The following is a 21,399-nucleotide window of genomic DNA, read 5'->3' on the forward strand; positions in this document are numbered from 1 at the left end:
GAAATGACTATTTTAATTTTAGCTGTAGACTAAAACAGGTGACAAAGGTGGCTGACTAGTTGCTGCACAATATTCCACTTCTTGGCCTTCAGAAACTTGTGGATTGCTTTCCAAGTATGTACAAAGCCCCATCCAGTCACTTTTGTTTTATTTTGTTAAAACTGAGCAACTCAAGCTACATCCTCAATAAACAGGAGTGACTCTGTGCCAATGAAAGCCGTAAATACCCATCTATCACACTGACTCTATGGGATCATGAGCCAGTCCAGGCCTCCTCCACACCATTATTGTGTTGGGTAATGACATACTTTTCTCTTGGGGAATATTCTACACTAAGCTAGATGTTGTGATGGGTTTTTCTTTCCCATTTAAAGGATCATGTGATCATTCAGCTCTGTCTTACTCTGTAGATTTCCAGACATTCAATGATCCCTAACAAATTGATCAAATTGTGTGATTTGCCACAATCTAAAGAAACTTGACAATCTAAAGAAACTCAAGAACAAATGAGAAACAAAGTCACTGACGTCAGTCTGAAAAGGATTACAAAGGTTCCTAAGGCTTAATGATAACCTAAAATAATCTAAAATGAAGCAGTTAGCATGGAGAATAAATGTCAACAGGAAGCTTTATCACACATTTATTTTACATTCATAACAGTATTAAATATTAAAGAACATTCTTTAATAAAGTCTACAAATGATCATAAAACATTTAATTTAATTATGGAAATATGTCAATGAAAGCAATACTTAAAAATATAACCTATATACGATATACAGCATAGACAAAATTATGTAACAATGAAAAAAAATATTTAAATTTGGTAATTACAAAATGACATTAACATCTAATCCTGACATGGTTCCTTGAGGTAGACTTAACTTAAAACAGATCTAATTAATTCCTGCTCTATCTTTACAGACTGTAGTCATCACCATCACTGCCATCAGCAAATGTACAAAAACAGTGGCCACATTAAAAGAAGTCAAAAATGGGACAGGATAGCAACATCACATCAAATCAGATTACATTTTGTGACTTTAATAATGATTTTTGACCGTGTGTTTTCATATTCAGTGTAATGGTGTCACATTAATAAGTCAAACTCGTCTTATTGTCCTCACAGAGGGTCACTGAAGTGTCCACAAAACAAATTGGCAACAGGTTTGTATTTCTGAAAACTCAAATTTCAGTTGAATTGTGACTTTAAAATGTCCCCTTTACAGTAGGATGGGTTATTTTTGAAAGGAGGGTTTTTTCTGGTGTGTTTGTAAATCTCAGCTTCGTCTCCAGTGCTACATGAATGATACCCAGTGGCCCATGAGTAGGGACATTAGGGAGCCAATGACAACAATGATGCTGTTGTAGATTGGGCCACTGGATGCTCCGGTGTAGTACTCCACATCACCAGAGCCCTCTGGCTCATAGCCAGGGCGGGGGCCATAGCCGTAACCACCTCCGTATCGTGGGTATCCATAACCTCCTCCATACCCTCCATATCCCCCATATCCACCGTATCCTCCAAATCCTCCGCCATACCCGTACCCATACCCAGGACGGCTCAAGGCAGATCCGAGCATGGCTCCTCCTATTGCTCCTGCAGCAGCTGCCCCAGCTACTTTCCCGGCACTGGGGCCACTGCTCTGGACAGGCGGTGGTCTGTAAGGCTGACCTCCCCACCCCCGGCTGTAGCCTCCTCCTGCTCCTCGGCTGATCACACCACCACCACCACCACCACGTCCACGGCGGGCCTCGGAGCCGGGTAACAGTGTGGCCAGGAGCAGCACACAGAGGGCCACTGTGGAAAGTTTGTGCGTTTCCAACGTGATTTTCATCCTGTCAAAATAAGATTATAGAAACTTTATTAGGAGGACTGAATTGGTTAATGAACTTCATTAGTAACCGCTTTTACATTTTTATAGACTTGCTTTTACTTCTATTACATGTTACATCATCTTTCAGTTGTGTTGTTAATTTTTTTTGCTCACCTTTGTTCTGTCATTGGCATTTAAAAAAATTATGTATTCATTTTGTTATTATAAACAGGAAAATCTCATTTTTGTTTCTGCTGTTGCTGTTTTAGACTATACATATTAAATACATTGGCCAACAAGTACCAATCAAGGATTTCTTTGAAATTATTTAAAGAGAAAATATTTATTTGCATTATTACTACTTGAATTACTGGTGAGTACTTAAAGCAATTTTTTAAACTATACTTTATATAAAATGGAAAGGTTCTTGAAGTCACACAAATGCAAACACACTGATGAGATGTTCTCAGTGCAGCTTTAGTCCTGCTGTGTGGTATTATTACACTGCTGATAAATTAGGAACAGCACAGATCACTGCTCTTAATCCAGCTTTGAGAAACAAATCTTACACAAGCACTGTGGCATGAGTGCTGATGCAGACAAGGGCTCAGATCAGACATTAGATATTTTCTAATGCACCTCAGTTAGGATCCTGTAGACGGGCTCTGTTTCTAAATCTATGGATTAGCTCGTTTTTGTTGGGATGAAATTCATATTTTCTTAATTCTGAAATCTGACTATTTTTGACCTAATCCCAAATTATGGACAGGCTTTTGGGATTTAACTACGTAAAAAGAATTAAAGAAAGATGACACAGGCTATAAAAATAATGTATTAACAAACATCCAGGCTACATTTATATATGAGGTTTAGGTGTAGGCTATGCACCATAAATACAATATTATTGATATATTATTATAAAATATCCAACATTAAAATGATGTAAACTCCAAAAATACAAAAACCTAGAAAAAGCATCTTGCATTAAGTATGTCACTGCTATAATCAGTACTAACAAAATATTAGTGAAGATTGGACTATATATACAGTGTGGTAGGACAAGTGTATTGTTAAGTACTGTGAAGTCTAAGCAGGTCCTGTGTCTAATAATAATCTCAGTAATGAGGTGAACATGAGGACTAACATTAGAGTTAGTGACTTGTTTGTGCCACTAAAAAGTATCTCAAAATTTTAATAACTCAGCTTGAAATATTGAATCATGTTGAAATATTGAGATAAAAGTGGGTGGCAATTTCTGTTTTTCTGTGGCAGAAACACGCTTGCGTCAAAACATTTACTCAAATCTGTACACTTTTGATGTATGTATGACTACATGAGTGGGTTTGTTTCACCCTGAAACATTTTAAAAAGAAATATTGTACTTTTTACTTTTATTCACCAGCTTTATTTTAATTATGTCTTCTCTGGATGAGGATTTATATAGATCATTTTAATAAGTATGTTCTAGAATTTTAAGAAATACTCTCCAGTATTTAAAACACCTAAAGCAGTTCCACCTTGACCAACTGCGTCACTGAAGGACGGCTCACATATTAGAGCATCGATAACACCAATCCACTAATAAGGATTGCTATCACTGAATCATAACTACCTCTGTTTTTCAAACTTTAAATCCAACTCAAAGCAAAGTTTAATCTGCTCCACTTAAATTCTCTTTTAGCAATCATTCAGTCTATAAATCCAGGTTGGTTTTATATATTATTATTAAGTATCCATGATTAAAAGAGAACTTAGATTTGACTTTTTATTTTTTACAATTCTTGTTTGTACCTTGAGATGCATTCATATTAACTGTAATTAGTACTACCATGTGTTGCTAGAGAATTATGATTTTGACAAATTCCAGTCTTTGTACGCTGTATGCAATTTTTTATATTACATTACTTTGTGTAGTACTACTAATTCTTTTACAAAGAAATGAAGTACATCTCCCACCACTGACTATATGACCATGACATCATTAGCTCTGTCAACAGACGGTGTACACTCTCTAATCTGTGTCCTCTTACAAGGTAACTCGAGCTATAATTACACTGGGTCAATTAGTTTGAGAATAATCCAGTGACTCTCAGATTACAGCTACACTTTCTAGAGATAAGCTCTGATCTGTGCAAATATATATATTTTTTCAAATATCCCAGAAATAAGAAAAAAAGGCTTTAAGTCACTGAGCCTCATAGAATAAACATCCTACATTTTAATATAAATTAGTAAGATGAAGGAAAAATAGAAAAAAATAGAAATAAAAAAAGTCTTACCTGCTAAATTAATATTTCTTTGTGTGGCAGAGATTTAGATGGTATTCCTCTTCTGGAAGCTGAAGCCAAAAGTGATGTTCACAGCTCAGACTCCTCTTCTTGTCTGTAGGAAAGTATGTTTGAGGGCCAGCCTGTTATCCCTCAGACAATCTCAATCACCTCATTGGCTGACTGTGCAGTAAGCTGCTGGTGCTGCCGACATCACGCATAAATACCCGAGAGCGCGGGCTTAACATTTGCGTTTCTAATTTTATCTGAATTATTTAACTCTGAGTAAACAAACCAGAACGTTCAGCGAGCTCTCCTGAAGCTTCTGTCATCATCTGCCACTGAAAACGAATTCAGCATCGTTAGGTAAGAGTGACCGCAAAAAAAACGGATGAGGGCTACAAATTCATTTTCCCCAGACAAATTTTTTTATTAAATAACAATCATTGTACGAAAACTTCCACAAAGTAGTGGCAAGAGTTAACACTTTAAAGGCTAAAATTTCTTCATTACTTTGTAAAAGACAATACAAAAGCAGGCAAGTCTTAGGAGTCACTAAAAACACAACATGCATGCTCTCACACAATCTTCGGGGCGTCGTCCACTGCGTGTCAGAAATACTGAACTGTCAGGCGGAAGGAGACAAAGTGCTGTACATGTGGAGGCAAACCGCACTGCTTAGAAATGCTCATTCGTACGTTTAAAAACATTCTCCGTTAAATTCACAGTCTTGTGGGATTATCATTTTGTGCTTCTCGTCTCTGCTGGATGTAGATGTCAAAAAAACTAAAAAAAAAGCTAAACCAAAATGAAAACAAAACATGAAGATTTTGTGCAATCTGGTTAATGTCAGGCAAACCTTTAGACTAAGACATGAATGTGTGTAGGAACAAAACAAGTAGCTCAAAAAAAGTGGCATTATTCCAAGGAATAGTCTGTTATTTTGGGGAACTTCTGGATCTAACTTCATGCTGAGAGCTTGGCTTCAATGTGACCAGATCTCATTTAAAGCTCAGTGAGCAGGACAAAGACCGGCGCCACCAAACATAAACACGGCAGTTGAAGTTTTGGGGGCTTGATATGCAGGAATCACTTCTCCATACTCTTTCACCTGGGCTTTTTATGCATTAAATTTAATGAAATATGTAAGGTTAATTTTTGTCACCTTCAGACCACTCCACATTTACAGGATGGTTGTTCCCTGTGATTCTCAGTCTTACCTGCTGCCTACACGTAAAATGCCAAACACTGCGTGTAACTGCATTATCACAGTCACAGTCTGCAGTGAAATTCTCAGTGGCAATAAAAAGGAGACAATCAGTTCATTTAACAACTTCTCAAACAGGAAGTGAGTGGCATCAGTTTTTTAAGGTTGTGATCTTTTTGCTTGGGTCCTTGCAGATTTCACATCAATGAAATGAAAAAAGTCCTAAATGTTTACATCAGCTTCAAAGTATCCCACCAACTTTGTGTGTTTTGTGCTTGGAGAAACCTATATAAAAGTCACTATAAGATGACATTTGTGCTTTAAAACGATTTTGAATATTTCCTGCAGAGAAGGCAGAAGACAGGTTACATTTTAGCCTCATCCTGCAGGCTAACAGACTAAAAAAAGGTTAAAAAACCACAAACAGGAGACGTTTGTCCGAGTGCTCTGTTCATGGTAAAGAAAAGCAAAGAAAAAAAAAGTGTGTGTGTTGCTATGACTCTCAGTATCACAGAGATGGTCACACTCAACACGTGCACGAAAGAGCAAACTGTGGACTGACTGATTGTGGGATGTGCTGAGGGAGGACTTCAGAGGAGCAGGATAGTTGGTGAAACATGTACATGTTGCTCTTGTCAGCTGATTCTTGGTCATTCTCTTGGTCACGGCTTGGCAGCTGTGGTGACAGTTTGGTGTGGGGATAGGGGGCCCTACCATGAGCAGATCACATACACTTTGCCCCCTCTGGAAGACACTGGAGCTGCTTCTCGATTATATTCCGAAGATAGTTATACCTGAAGGTATGAAGACAGAGGAGGACCAAATCTGAGGATTTTTTTTAAGAGCCAATAAAAACACATGCACATCCACATTAGACTGGGGGCAGGTGGTGGGCTAAAAATAGTTTAAAAATAGCTTGTAGGCCTCCACTTTTCATATTTATTGCAGCTCATGAAAGTTAAAGATGTTAAGATTATGTTTACTGAATGCCAGGACAGATTAAAAATGTATTTCTTATACCTTCTCCTGAGTTTCTGCACCTCTCTGTCCTCCTCTTCCTTTAGCTTGGTGATGAAACTCTGGAGGACAGGCATCTCAAACTTGATATACTGCGCCACCTTGTGGAAGCAAAGAGAATTTTAAGGCCAAATCTCAAAGATAATTGAATATTGGAAACACAAGTGCAAATACTTGTGCATATACTTTATTCATTTTACAAGGAAAAAGTAACTGTAAAATGATTAATACATGTTCATTTATAGCTATGAAAAAAGAAAATGGTGATTTACATCATATGTGACTTCTTCTCCGAGATCTTCTTCCATGAGGAAAATTTTGCAGACCTGCTCACACGGTCCCTGCATGACTCTCAGCAGCAAAGGATAGTCAGTCCGCTTCAGTTTCACTCGCTCTGAAACACCAGAACATACATGGAGTGATGGATTAATAACTATAACCCATTTTATACACAATGTCCTCACTCACATTGTTTGCCTTTGGGCTACAAGATATATATCCATATTTGTATTCCACATAGTCACGAGTTCATGAATAATTTAGCACTGACATTCAGACTTTACAGCTGGATCTGATGCAGAACTTAATCAAAAACAAACAGCAAGAGCACTCAGTAGTGTGTGGGGTAGTCTGCCATTTGTTACCACAACATAATCTGCAATCTCATCAAACATCTTCATCATCATTTTGAAAGCATCATTACTTTTCAGTTACACTTCTGCTAATTGCTGTTTGATTACTGACTGCAATGTATTTCTTTCAGCTCAGAAAACCCAGTGAGTGAACAGAAATGGAATAATGACAACACAGATTCTGTGTTGAGTTTCCAAATATCATAGCCTCTAAAAAAATAAAAATAAATTATAAGCTTTATAGAGACCCAAAAAGGTTGATCCTGTTCATCTTGATGTAGCATTTTCAGCTACGAAGCTTTATAGAGAAGCTCTGTGTTGTAGCTTTAGTTCAGATTTGATTGCACCACCAGGAATAATGCAAAAACTTCCAACTTTAAAAGTAGTAAAACTCAAAGTAGACGATAAAATTAGATAAAATAAAATTAGTGGACTAAGGCTGAATTCTTAACCCACCTCCACTAGCATGGACCAGATAGAGTGCAAAATCATCTGGGCTGTTTTCGATTTTGAACTTGTTAAGGAGAACTCGTAGCACCTTCGGCGTGGTCATACAGCTGTTGATGCGAACGTTAGTCACCGACCCGTAAGCAGGCGTAAACACTGCTGTCTGAGGATGGAATGGAAAAACATTTTAAATATTAATTTAGGTTCAGTTAAACTTGTTGAAGCTAAAACCTTTACTCTTTTCACTTTTAAACACATTTTCTCAAGAAAAATGTAACTAAAACCTGTTCCCAAATCATTTGCTTTAAAGCGGCACATAAATGAACTAACCTAATGAACTTTATTTGATTATTCTGCAAGTTTTTAAAAGTTTTACTTTATGGTTGTAGAAGTGTCCGTTGATGGAGAATCGATGGCGTCGGATTTTCCTCTGGTCACTTGGCGACCTTCGCTGGCCTCGCCTTAAGACCCCGGCATCGCTCTTTGTCCTGAGGAGCTGAGTGGAGCTCTCACTGTCCTCTGTCAAGTCAAATGTTGAACCACCTTAAATTACGGATTATTATTCAGTGTTCTTAACATTTTCATTTAGCCTTAAGCTAAGATCACAAAATAGTGAAAGAAAACCATAGTTTTAGAAATAAACATCACTTACACAGAACTGTAAACAAATTTTCTATCTTTCGCTTTAATGTGCAAATTTTATTTTTAATTCAAAATGTGTTTATAGCTAGATTCATTTCACCTCAATGTGATCCAACTTTTTTTCGCCAAGATGCAGCCAGTTTAAAAACAAAATATTCTTAGTAAATGACTGATGTTTGAAGCTGCTTACTTGATTCTTATTATAGCCAACAGAGTAATGTCAAATGAGTAAAACCAAAAGAACAGGTAGCAAAAAACTGAGAAACAGCTAAAAAAAAAAATCTATAAATACTGAAACAAGTGTGAGCCCTGGATCTCCTTCATACCTGCTTCAAGCCCTGGGGGACGGGGCTATGGCTCCCCACACTCCCTAGCAGATCGTTACATGGAGAAACCTTTTGAATACAAGCGTGCTGATCCACACAGGTGTGCACACAGGTGTACACTTGGGTGTTCACAGACACAAACTACACCTTTCTTGGCTGCCACCTCAAAGCACATTGTGCGCTGTCGATCTTGCATGTTGCACAATAACATGTAATATTTAGTATCTACTGTTATCTACTGTTAGCTAGTTTATTGTGATGGTGTTGTATTTATTATGTTGCTCTTTTTTGTTTGTTTTCTCTTCTGTTTTTTTATCTCTATACAGGTGATCCAGGTGTTTTGTTTGTTTTTCTTTTTTTTCCCTCTTCCCCCCTTTCTCACCATCTCTTCTCCCCTCTATGTTTCTTTCTCTCCCTCTCTTTTTTTCATTCTTTCTCCCTGCCCTATCCCCCAGTCATGTCTGTCCCATCTGTAACAACCGAAAATCAAATCAAATAAATACATAATTATAATAAAGGTCAATCAAATGGACCAATATGGCAAGGCCATGATGATACACTTGGTGAATTAAATCCGCTTGGCATCTTTCTTGGCCTTCAGACAACAATTCTGATGGCTAAAGATCCAAACGGGACAGGCAAAAAAACCCAAACAAACAAAAAAAACCCAAGAAAGAAACAAGAAACAAGTGTGAGCAAACACGTTCAAATTAAGATAAATCTAATATATCTGATACTTCCTTTTTAGATAGGAAATATATCAGATGGAACTAAAAAGATTTTCCTTTAGACTTTGAAATCAAAGTAAAAGTAGAAGCTCTGCCATGGCTTGTGTAATAATCTGAATAACTGTACATATTTCTCATACGTGTACTCACACTTGTACCTGTACTGGCTTTTTTTGTTCTAATTTACACCGTTGGCTTAATATTTTACTCCTACTTTGTTGGTTATATATAACCACATAGATACAGTTTGAATTATTTAAAATCTAAATCAATGAAGTCTGAAAATATAAATGTATAAAACTAAAAGACCAGAATTTACCTTCTGCCTCCTCTTCAGTCACACCGTTGTCCTCTGGTTGGCTGTCAGGTGGCGTCACTTCCACTGTGGGTGAGCTCTGCTGAGTCTGTTGACCATCTGTGGTGGTGGGAGAACTTCAAACATGGAACAGGAGAGAGTACATTTATGGGGTGAAGGAGAAGAACTGCAAACTGTCAAAACCGTAAACATACAGCTAAAAATATTTTTTCAGATAAAAACTGCACCTTCAAATGATAACTCCCATCATGCATTTATGACCATAAACTGCAGTTTCTCAAAAAACTATTATCCTGATATTAATCTTAGTGTGGACTAACAGCCACTAGAATCTTTCATATATAAAGGAAACTGTAAAGCCATTAAGTTTAAGAGCAGTCCAGGTATGCACAGCTGAACTAAAACTCCCTCCACACCATGTATGAATCTAGAGGGAGATCTCGATTAGTTTGTGAGATTTTCCTTGAGAACACCAGTTTTTCTTTTTTCACTTTGGTATGTGTTTGTGATGCCATCGACAGGCTGGTCTGTCCTGACTGTAGTGGTGAGTCTTATTATTAGGTTTCCTGTAGTAGCTGTCATTTTTAACCTGCTGTTTAACATACGTCATATCTGGGTTGGTTAGTTTCAACTTGTGACTGCTGTTCCTCTTTGCCAGTGCAGCTGTTCTTTTATTTATGAGTTGTGACAATGTTTCCTGTCATAATCAAGTAAATTTCAGAAGATTCTCACAGCAATATGGCTACTTATGAGGGTTTTTTGTTGTTGTTTTCATGTTAACATCCAAATGGCAGCTCTATGCCTGTGAGGCCTGCTATCCTCTGAGCAAGAATAGCTTCTTTTGATAAATGGGATTACAGAGCTGAAAATGGCGCTTAGAGCCTATTGACATGGACTGATTTGCAATAGCTTGCAGTAAGATCCTCAATTAAACTAGAAGCGTGGCTTAAAAGATTCACTTTTGCTTATGGAAAGCTGCCAATTTGTATCTTATTTAGGAATTAAACTCTATTTACATGGATTTAAATCTCAAACCCTAATTACACACTTTTAAACATTAAATACCCGCTTGTCTTTCATTGGACAAACTAGATAAAATCTATATCTGCCCTCAATGACCTCTCTGTATCACCATTTCCGGTCACTGGGATGTAACTGGATCTGTCTGGAGCTCTTACCCTTGACTGTCCAGATTGCAACCCGAGTGCCAAGACGTGGAGGAGGGGGGCGGCCGGATTCGCTCGTGGTCATCCTGCATCTGTAGCCTGATTGGTCGCCGGAGGCCCCAAAAGATATTCAGCAAGCCCTCAACAAACAGTTCCTCTTCTTCCTGTTGGAAGACACGAAAACCGATCAATGCACACAAACACACACATACAGTAAATACACACAGAGTGGACAGTTGTTACTCCTTAGGGATAGAGGGTGTAATGAGTGGGGTATATTAAATTCTAGTGAACTAAGAGCAAAAGTAAAGACAGGGATAAGGCCTCGACACATTAAGGTTCTTCTGTTGAAATTTAAAACAATAAAATAAGATTAAACACATTCACTTACTCACTCACTCACTCACTCACAGAGAGATGCAATTACTCACTTCTCTGTGCCGCAGCTGCAGATTCTGCCCTTCATAATAGAGGTTGTAAGTTTTAAGATGTGACAGGACTGTTGCCCTGAAGACAGAAGTAATTAAAATCATTGGATGGAAACAAAGTTTAAAGGAGATTCCCACTGATTTTATCCCACCTGAGCTGTAATTCTGCATGCACCGTGCACATATTTTTATAACATAGTGTAAAAACATTTTTAACAACACTAGATCAAATTTTAAGGATCTTCATGGATCCCAAAAATGCATAACAACATCACTAATGGAGTGACGCAACTATATCTGAAAGCCAGTTGGTGCTAACATCACTGGATACAGGTCACTGCTCTGACAATATTTCTGGTACTTAATCACCACTTTGGTAATTTTGGATTTCTCTTAGTTTCAATGGTGGTGAGTTGAAGGCAGCTGAGCAATAAGCAAACAAAAAGAAAACTATTCTAGGAAGTAATTCAATGCCACTGTGCAGGTTCAGGTTGTAATATAGCCGTGTAGTAATATTTCACCTCCTGTGTAATGTTCTCCTCAAGGTTGATTCTCCATTAACATTACTTGATAGCCACTACTACATTTAAGTTCTTTCCCACTATTAACCAGATAAGAACCAGATGAGATCAGGATTACAAGTAAGTCACAAAATTGAGATTTATATGTAATTTTCAGATCCCGTCCTTGGTCTCATTAGCTCTTATTTCTTTTTTAATGTACAGACAGAGGAAGAAAGAAAGTGGGTGTAGCAGTTTCTTGGTGTAGTAAGATAAGAAGCATGTCTGAAGCATTTATTGTCTGTTCTTGGTAAGGCTGAGATTCAGTTTCAATTGATAATTTCTCATCAGCTTAATAAAGCCATCATTAAAAACTTTGGAAAAGATATTTATCTTTGGCTGTGTGAATAAAATGTTGATTTGGCTTTCTGTTGAGAGGTTTGGGGTTTCAGTAGATGCAAGTGTGTGATTTCCTGTCTTTGTGTTAACCCTGTGAGTGACTGGTAACATGATCTGTGTAGTGCTGTTTATTATTCAGTCATCTTGGCAGGATATCGTGTCTTGTATGCTTATAGAAGTCAAATGTAATTTGACAACTAACTGACAAGCAGTTTCAGGACCAGGTGAAGTCCTGTTCCCTTAATTCAATGTCTCTTCACTGAAACCCTAAATAGGAGTCTCACAATACAAGTGAATGTATATGCATGTAGGCTGAGTAACTGTAACTTTATGTTATGGAGAAAAAAGAAATCTTAATAGTTTTCAATGTGCATTATTTATCAGTTTTATTTACTGATTGGTCAGACTTTGGAGAATATTTTTCAAAAGCCAAAAATCACACAGTTTGTGCCTAAACGTTTGGTATTAGGGATACTTGTTGTCATAAAGAAAAACCTAGATTTCAGATAATGAACACTGCAAACAGTTAACAGGCTGAAACCTTTAAAACCACAAACATCCCTATTTCACATCGTCTTTTTTAAATTAATGTTTTTTTAAACATACCAAAGATGAATAAAGGCTACTCATTTGTTTCCCTGTTGTCACTTACTGTGAGTTTATAATCTGTATAAACATACAAACTTATGTATATGTCTGTTTATACGAGAAACAGTGCGGGATGGAAGACTTACTTGCTGACGAACTTGTTCTCTCCGATCTGAACCCCGTACTGTGTATCATCCATTCTCAGTGAGCATGAGAGGAGCTGAGACACAAAGAAGCCACACAGAGTTAATGTCTCATGACTCCTCATGACCAGCAGCGAGCACAGAACAGAAGTGACAGAGTGACTGCAGGAAGAGGAGGAGGAGGCAGAGCTGCAGACCGTAAACAATAACAAGACGATGATATCTGCTTTCCTGGCAACTACTTCCCTTAAGATAGTTAAACCACCACCACTGTGTCCCTGTACTAAATCAAAACATATACTATGTGAATGAGGGGAGCAGCTGCTCTCCTCATTCTCTTCTTCGTCTTACAATGTATTTTCTCTTTCCTGTGAGCTCTTTCACATAAACAAACGCTGCACATTTGCACATGCAGCTGTTTAAATGGCACTCTGCCACCACCCTGCAGAGTTTTCCTTCCCTCTTCACTGAGTGACAGAGTGTTTCTGTGTGAGTTTGGCAGGATAGAAACCTCCGGATGAAGAAGGACAGGTGCAGGACACATGGACCACCTGCTGCTGCAAATTATTTCAGCTGCCTAAGCATTAATCTCTGAACATGCTACTGGCGAAACACATTATGTGCCTTCATCTGTCATATAGCACACTTTTCTTTTTCCTTAGAACATAAAGACCAAAAAATAAAGATGCAACTGTTGCAGGGTTTATCCTTAAAATAGGCCTTTGGTGTCAGAGAGACTTACCAAGATTAGTTTGCATGTAGATGAAGCAATGAATCTTTGCTTTGAATCACCTTACGTAATACGAAATTGAGCATTTTGCTGCTGTTTTAGCAATTTCATGAGCAAAAACACATTTTACGGTTAAATGTAAATGTAACCCCACCTAAAAAAAGGTTAACTCTTTGAGGTCTGAAATCACTGATGACATCTGGCCTAGCCCACAAAAGTTATTCCCCAAAGAGAAAGTTCATGATAGTTACTTAACAAGCCTATGCTATAAGAAACAATCTTTTTTAAAGTAATTAAAATAAGAATTCTCTTTGGTTCTCTAACCAAACCCTGTGTTTTTGAGACATGCAAAAAGGATATTTTGGAACAAATTTCAATGAAGAATGATATTTTTGTTAACCTTTGACCTTAATAATAATAACAAAAACTACATAATATGATTGCACAGGGTCATCACTGATGCTGACATAGACCTTAAAAACACATTTTCTTCTGGGGATTTTCCTCTATATGTAGGAAGACCTCTGCTTTGTCATGCAATGTGCGTGATTTTTTTCTAGAGAATAAGTCACAACTGAATTGAAACAACATTTACTGCAGGTCTCAGCTTAGCCTCTGAAGAGAATGAAACCTATTGGTTTAAATGATCACCTGTTTAAGGCAGAGATTGCAAAAATAAATAAATAAATAAATAAATAAATTGTTAAAGACATTCATGATGACCTGATAATACAGCTTCAATTTCTGTGTGACTTTACACTTAGATCTGTCATCAGGTCACAATTTAAGTCTTCACTCTTTAAGACACCTACACTGTGTTAGATTTAAGTAACATTTAAGTCCACACTATGCAACAGTGATGACCTACAAAATTACAGCTATACCTACAGCTGCTATTCCTCTCCTGTTTGTTTTGCATCCCTTGCTGTCTCTTGTTTTTCTACCTGTAAGGTGATCAGGTCACTTTTGTGGCAGTCCCCAGAGACTCCTTGACAGTAGTCCTTGTTCTACTGTGGAGTGCCTCTGTGAGCTGGAGGCAGAGAGATGGTTCATGTGGGTGAGCTAACTGAGACTATGAAGCAGAACAAGGACTCCCAGCTACAATACAAGACGGTGGAGTTTGAATCCATCTACCGGGTAAGCAATTCACTGGAGACAGCTTATTACTGCTCCATTGTTATTTGCAACAAACTCTAAATTTGTATGATTCATGTATATCAAGAAAACCTGTGGGTAGCCTCTTTTCATATTCCTTTTAGAGCAACTGTGATCTGAGGTGGTCTGCAGGCTGATTCCAGCCCCAGGTGTGTACTTTACCCATACCTGCCGTAGACTTTTTTGTTTTGTGTTAACACTGAAATCGTTTTACCGCTAATTAGTTACTGTTAACCCCTGTTTACAGCATACTCCCCACAGTAGCGTTAAATACACATGATTTACTGTAAACAGGCCGAAACACCCAAAACCATTTTGGACATTAGTCGAAAGGCCTCGGTTTAAACTACGTTCCTGTTACATAGCCAGTGCCTCTGTAACATAACAGCCAACAAAATATGAAATATTAAGAATAGATATATATATATAAATGTATTATAAGACAACAATGGATCTTACCGTCGTAAAGACTATGAGCTGTTGTTGAGTCACCAAAGAAGAAGCCGCCTATGAGGAGAGGCAGCCAAAGTTATAGGCAGGCAGATTCTGTTTGTATCCTCAGGTATTAGCAGGTGTCAGTGATCCAAGAGGGTCTTTTCTTCTGAATGTAACTGCGAACAGACAGGGAAGAGTGGGGACGTTAAAAGGAAGTGCTCCCCTTCCGTTAAATCACTTCCTCCTTTACTCAATCAGCCACACAGGAAGCCAACACTGGCCCTGACACAGCTTAAAACTTCCTCAATTCAAGCAGCACAAATGAATTATCCGCTTACACACACACGTGGACGAGCCTCACCCTGTTATCAATCTTTAAACTCTTGGATCAGGCACATACTTCCACAGTTTAGTGTAAACAGAAGCAGCTTGAACACGCAGCGCTGATAAAATAAGCTGAGGCTGTCAATCTCTGAAATAAAAAGCCTCAGTTAATGTGGACAAATTAAATATTTAACGCCAATCAGCTCAGCCCCACGCCAGGCGCTATCAATATTTCATCATCTATATTAGCCCTGTCAAGAGCTCAAAAGCTAAGCACTGACCTACACAATGGAAGACATTAGCCTTTATTATCACGGTCAAAGGCAGCGGTCTGCGACGGACATGTGGCCAGCTGACAACACAAAAACAATGCCATAATTGTCTGAGATCAACGTGAACTTTATGCCAACTAAACTGGCATCTGATAACAAAATTGATCCTTCTTTCATGAGACTTCAAGCTCCAGAGAAAAAGATCGACTCAGACATGTCACTTTTAACGCTGCTGAGAGGGCAACATTAAAAATGTGAGCCATACTCACTGCTCATTCAGGGTGAGACACCCATTTTGTTCTTTTCACTGTTATTTTAGAACAGTGTCGATCATCTAATACGAGGAAACATTATTTAATTCAGGGGTTGCAAATGAAAAACTAGATGAATACAAATGATCTTCTTTTGGCTGCTCTCTTTAGTGGTTGCCAAAGTGGATCAGATGCTTCCATATCACCTTGCCTCAAGCATCCTCCTGTATCACACCAGCCCCTCTACATGTCCTCTTTCACTGCATCCATCTTCTCTGAGGTCTTTTCCTTCTGCCTGGCAGGCTCCATATTCACCATCCTTTGTTCAGTGTATTTGCTGTCCCTCCTCTGCATGTCCAATCCATCTCAGCCTTACCTTTCCAACTTTGTCTCGACCTAAGCTGTCCTTCTGAAGTATTCATTTATAATGAATACATTATTAGAAATTAATACAGCATTGGTCAGTCATTGGGAGTGAGAGCATCTTCAACTCTGCCACCTGCCTCCTTTTTTCAGGGTCACTGTCTACAAACTATAATCATAGTACATCTCGCTACCATTTTATAAACCCTCCCTTTCACTCTAATCACTCATCTCCACCCTGGCTACACTCTCTTCTTCACCTCTGTACTGTCGCTTTAGATGATTGACCCCACCTCCACTATGAACAACACTTATTCTTTAGACATTTTATTTTTAGTTTACCTGGCACCTTATTCTTTTCATTTTGCTGAATTATGATAGCAGTGGCTAAACTGATGCAAAAACTAATCTGCAGCTGGGCTTCAAATTCACTTTTACTATAGTAAAATTATTAATTCAATTGAACTCAATTCAATTTTATTAATAAAGTGCCAAATCACAACAACAGTTGCCTCAAGGCGCTGTTGTTAGACTGCTATATTTTTTTAACCTTATTACTACCTTAGTCTACTTTTAATGTGTTTCATTTGAACAAACAAAAAATGTGATTCAAAGTTTCAAAAGAGGTCTAAAAATGTTTAACAGACTTTCTTTTTCGCTCCACGTCAAGTTCTTACTCTGGTATTAAAAAAAGTGAACAATATTCATTGTTTTAGTTTTATAACTCTATAAATGTATCAAAACATATAACTGTAATGGGAATGCAAAGCTAAAGCACCAAATAATCATAAGCAGCCCACTGCAGAGTACTCACATGTTATTTTTTGTCAAAATAAGGCAGTTCTAGAATAGCAGGCCGTAACATGCTCAGAGACCAGATTTCGGTGCAGTTACTTTTTATTATTAAAGCTTATATAAATATATATAAGCTTTTTATTAAAGCTTATAAATTACCCTATTTAACTGAAACATCTCCAAACCATTGATCGCTTTTGTCTGTTATAACAACAGATTCTTGTGTTAGTATAAATGCTCTGCAGGATACTGTGGCTGCAATAGCAGAGCCAGCAGCAAATGTAGCCAGACTGACCCACAGCTGACCTAGTCCTGTTTCAGATCGGAGTGCTCTTCTGTGTCCAAATGTAGAGCTAATCGACCGTCTGAAATCCCCCCGTGCCTCATTACAACCTCAGTCAACCCGCAGCCTCCATCTTCCCCCTCTTTCTATATATATTTATGTCTCATCATCGCATCAGCTTTTTTATACCACAGTAACTCTGCTCTCTGCTGCTTTCTGTTCACAGTTTGCTGCTTCATGTTTCCTTCTGAAAGACTAGAGGCTATCTAACACACTATTACAAACCAGGACCACAACTTCCTCCAGACTTTCTCCCCCCCCCCCGGCTTGTTTTCTGCCCTCTTGCCCTGCTCCCTCTGAACCTCCTCCGTCAATGTCTTTGGCTGAAATGCTCGATGAATAGCTGCTGTCCTCTTCCCTTGCCTTCAGCCTCCACGTTACCACTGCTCTGCCTTGCTATTGTCATTATTGTCATAGCAACACCAAAAACATCTGAGCACCCGAAACTAGTTCACAACACTGAGCCAAAAATAGTGTGTGTATGTGTGTGTGTGTGTGTCTGTTGGTCTCTCCTGCTCCTTGTTAGGCTTACTGGGCTTGTCAAAAAAAAAAAAAAAAAACACCACTGTGAAGCATGACTTGAATCCGAATATGGCTCCCAGATTCCAAATAAAGACGGAGCTTTTCTTCCCCTTCAGCAGATGGTAGACCTAAAGTTTATCGGCTGCTGGTTCGTTTCACATAAAATCAATCAAATCTGGAAGAAATTCCCATCTCCCTCAATCAAAGCACACCCACTTTTTTGTGAAATAATGACGCCATGCAAAGTTTAAACATGCTACAAATATTTTCCTAGTTACGGTTCTTCAAAGTACATAGAGCTCGGTATAAATTTGGTGCAATTTTCCAGCACTCTGGTCTTTCGTAACTTCAAAAGTAGAGACAATGAAATTACATTTTCAGAACTGAAACACACACTGACGCTTTGTTCAAAACTTAAACCAAATTGGTTTTATGTCCACTTGATGTGCAGAGCAGTCTCACCAGCTCTGCACGTCAATATCATCGGATATATCAGAGCTTCGACAGCCTCAATTTAATGTCTATTATGCAGTGCGGGGGTATCAAAAAATATAACTTGTGGGCCAAAACCAGCAACCCAAGGGATCTGCTTTGGCCAAGAGGATGGCTCTGGAAAATTTGAAAATTGCAAAGAGGGAAGGCACAAATGTTATAGTTTTACCTGAATTTTTTATTTTTTTTAGGTTTATGGTTTTCTTACTGACTTTCTATGGACTCTGATTACCACGTTCCTGCGCGGATGCACCTTCACTTCTCTTGCTCTCTGTCACTGATAGTCCCTTTAATTGCTCCCCTTGAGGTTCAGAAAGTTAAGGTTTGTCATTGTTGTTCCAAGTGTCTTCAAAAGTGACACCACAATTATCACTGTGTTTTGGTGTAGTTCTGAGTTGTTATGCAACTCCTGATTCCTGAACAAATGTGTGTGCGACACTAGATTTTAATTATATATCAAAACAGGAGCACAGAGGGAGACTGCTGCAGGAAAGATGGGATGTTATAAGGAAAATAAATTAGTTTTCTGTTTCAGCCTAGTCTGTTATAGAAGTTTTTTTTTTTTAACCACCTACATGTCATAATTTTGGATTACTATTTTAAAATTTGACTTATTAACTCAAATTTCTGAGAAAATAATTTTAAATTTCAAACGATGGCCTGTTGTGAGTGTGTGTGGGTATTTATCTAGCTATTGTTCGGGTGAAGACTGGGGCTGTGTTGTCATTGATCACATAAGCATTGACTACTGCAAGGGCCGTAAACACCCGGCTAAAACTTTCCTAAGCTGGTGTCAAAAACAATAAAAGCCTCCAGATGAACTGGCACTCAAAGCACTTGAGATGTCAGAAAGGGCTATGAGAACTTGAAAAGACCATTTTGATATTTGTAATGGTCAAAATTTTAGAGAATAACTCAACACAAATCAATAAGGGAAACCTAAAGTTGACTGGATATCAATCGGGTACTAGCTACCAAAACTAAATATGGTCCAGTATTTGTGAAAACATTTAATTTTAATGTTTACATTGTGATTTAAGCTTATCTAACTTTGTGATCATTTTACGAATCGTTGCTGCCAAACCTCTTCTTTTTCATCTTTAAAATCACCCAAAAGTTGAAATCAAACGTCAACAAAACACTTTAAAAACACCAGAAACCACCATGGTGGATGGATTTATTGCTGGTATATATTAAACTGCAATTTACAATATACTGGCCAAGTGAGTGCACATTAATATTCACTTTTTTTTGGGACTGCCTCCGTCTATCCGGCCCTATTTTCTTGTTATGTAACGCGTTTTAAGGACACATCTTTATGCACACTCTGGTAGAGACTCAATGGGGTAGTCCTATCATTTGCTGTTCAAGATTTAGGCTAGAGCATCATGTTTGGTGCCCTGATGTTTCCTCAAAAATGCCTCATATTCGAGGTTTTTAGTCTGTGTGTGTCCCCTGCGCTTTTAAGTAATAAATAAATCTGCAAATCGTCCTGCATTTGATGCTGTCGAAACACTAAGACTTCATTTTTATACAGGCAACCAAAGAATCCATCTGCAACCAGCCCGTATCGCCACATCTACCGCTCAGACACATCATCATGATCAGCCTACTCAGCCACACCGACCCCTCTGTCTGCTTCGTGCCGACTTTTGGAAGTCTTCTCACGGCTCACCTAACACAGGTCTCCTCGGTCCTTTTCTTCCGTCTTTCAGTCGTTTATCCTCAACTGAACGTTAGCCGTTAAAACTCCTGGGACAAGTCGCTCGTTCTCCTGCCGTTGGACACAATCAGCGGGGCGCGTGCAGCAGTGCATCCAGGAGCTGGTAGGAGGAGGAGGAGAGCGCGAGAGGTCCATCTGTTGTGGCGGAGCTAGCGGCACAGCAGCGTCGCGGGGCCCCGGCAGGGAGCCAATCAGAGGGCGAGGCTGACGTGTCTTTGTTCGCGCTGCGTGAGGAGATGAATGAGAAGTGGACAACAATGGCAGAGCAGAAGGCAAGGACATTATTCAACAGAAATCCCAATTTAATGGAGCACGACACAAAAGTACAATGTCCCACGTCAAACTCTGTCCACGCATGTGCAACTTCATGCTAGTTTATGGCTAAAAGTCGGGCTCTTATGGAAGATCAGATCTGCCAAAATACAATAAACTTTAAAAAAGTATTTAATTATTTATTACTGTCCAAGTCAAAATTTCGAGTTATGCATCTCAAAATTTCAACTTATAAGTTTGAATTAAAAACTTACATTTTGAAAACAATACCTTCAAATTTATTTTTTAAATAAATAATTTTGGTGTCAGAAACAAACTTCCATACGTAATAGCTCCTTTTTATATGAAGACTAAAAATGTTGTTTTCTTTTCCATTTTTCCTTAAAAATACTGTTGTAGACTTGGTGTAACCTCCGGTGTCCTCGATCATCACAACATGGACATAACCCATTTCAACTTCTAGCCATCTTCATGATCTGAAAATCTTGTGGTCCACTGAAACATTTAATCAGAACTTCATTCATCATACAAGCCAAAGAGGAACTACTTCCTGTTTCATGTTTTCACTGATTCCCTTTGACAGGGAAAACAGCCAAAGGGAAGCATCTTTCTTCATGCCTTCACTCTGATGATAAAAATGAGCAATTTTTTAAAATCTTATTATTACTGAAACTTTAAAAAAAAAACTGAATAAACTAGTTACAACCATTTTTCAATAAAAGACAGTTCTCTGTTTTTTGTACACGTATAAAACATAGACATAACCACCTGCTGAACTATAGGAAGCTGTCTGCACTCACATATTTGTATATTGTTTTGTGTTCGTTATTGCTTCCTTTACTGGGCTGTTCTGTGTGTTTTACTGTGGATGTGGCCACTCTTTAAAAGCTGGTTCACTCAGTCTTCGGCCTCTCTCCACACACCCTGCACCATATGGCTGGGTTCAGCCCGATTTTAGTTTTAATGCAACTGATAAAACTACGAAAAACATGTCATGTAAGTATTGTTTCCTTTTGGTTACAAAATTGGTACATTTTGGCTAAAGCCATTGTTCCCATTACTTGTCACAATTCATGAATTAGAACATGAGTATTTTTT

The 21,399-nt window shown here is 38.3% G+C and overlaps 2 protein-coding genes across 2 annotated transcripts; both read right to left on the minus strand.

Moving 5' to 3' along the window:
• Nucleotides 1-713: 713 nt before the first annotated feature.
• Nucleotides 714-4,370, minus strand: sprn2 (shadow of prion protein 2). The gene is made up of 2 exons (XM_031727953.2): nt 4,097-4,370; nt 714-1,839 (listed from the first exon to the last, which is right to left on the minus strand). The coding sequence occupies exon 2, from the start codon at nt 1,836-1,838 to the stop codon at nt 1,299-1,301; it is 540 nt and encodes a 179-aa protein (XP_031583813.1). The 5' UTR covers nt 1,839; nt 4,097-4,370; the 3' UTR covers nt 714-1,298.
• A 119-nt stretch (nt 4,371-4,489) lies between these two features.
• On the minus strand, nt 4,490-20,391 carry rassf2b (Ras association domain family member 2b). Its single transcript, XM_031727973.2, has 11 exons — nt 19,981-20,391; nt 14,968-15,119; nt 12,627-12,700; nt 10,997-11,072; nt 10,578-10,729; nt 9,403-9,515; nt 7,764-7,906; nt 7,397-7,550; nt 6,581-6,702; nt 6,312-6,409; nt 4,490-6,085 (listed from the first exon to the last, which is right to left on the minus strand). Exons 3-11 carry the CDS (start codon nt 12,677-12,679, stop codon nt 6,016-6,018), a joined length of 981 nt encoding a protein of 326 aa, XP_031583833.1. The 5' UTR covers nt 12,680-12,700; nt 14,968-15,119; nt 19,981-20,391; the 3' UTR covers nt 4,490-6,015.
• Nucleotides 20,392-21,399: the final 1,008 nt, after the last annotated feature.

Source organism: Oreochromis aureus, linkage group 12 (assembly GCF_013358895.1).
Source record: "Oreochromis aureus strain Israel breed Guangdong linkage group 12, ZZ_aureus, whole genome shotgun sequence".
Taxonomy (NCBI): domain Eukaryota; kingdom Metazoa; phylum Chordata; class Actinopteri; order Cichliformes; family Cichlidae; genus Oreochromis; species Oreochromis aureus.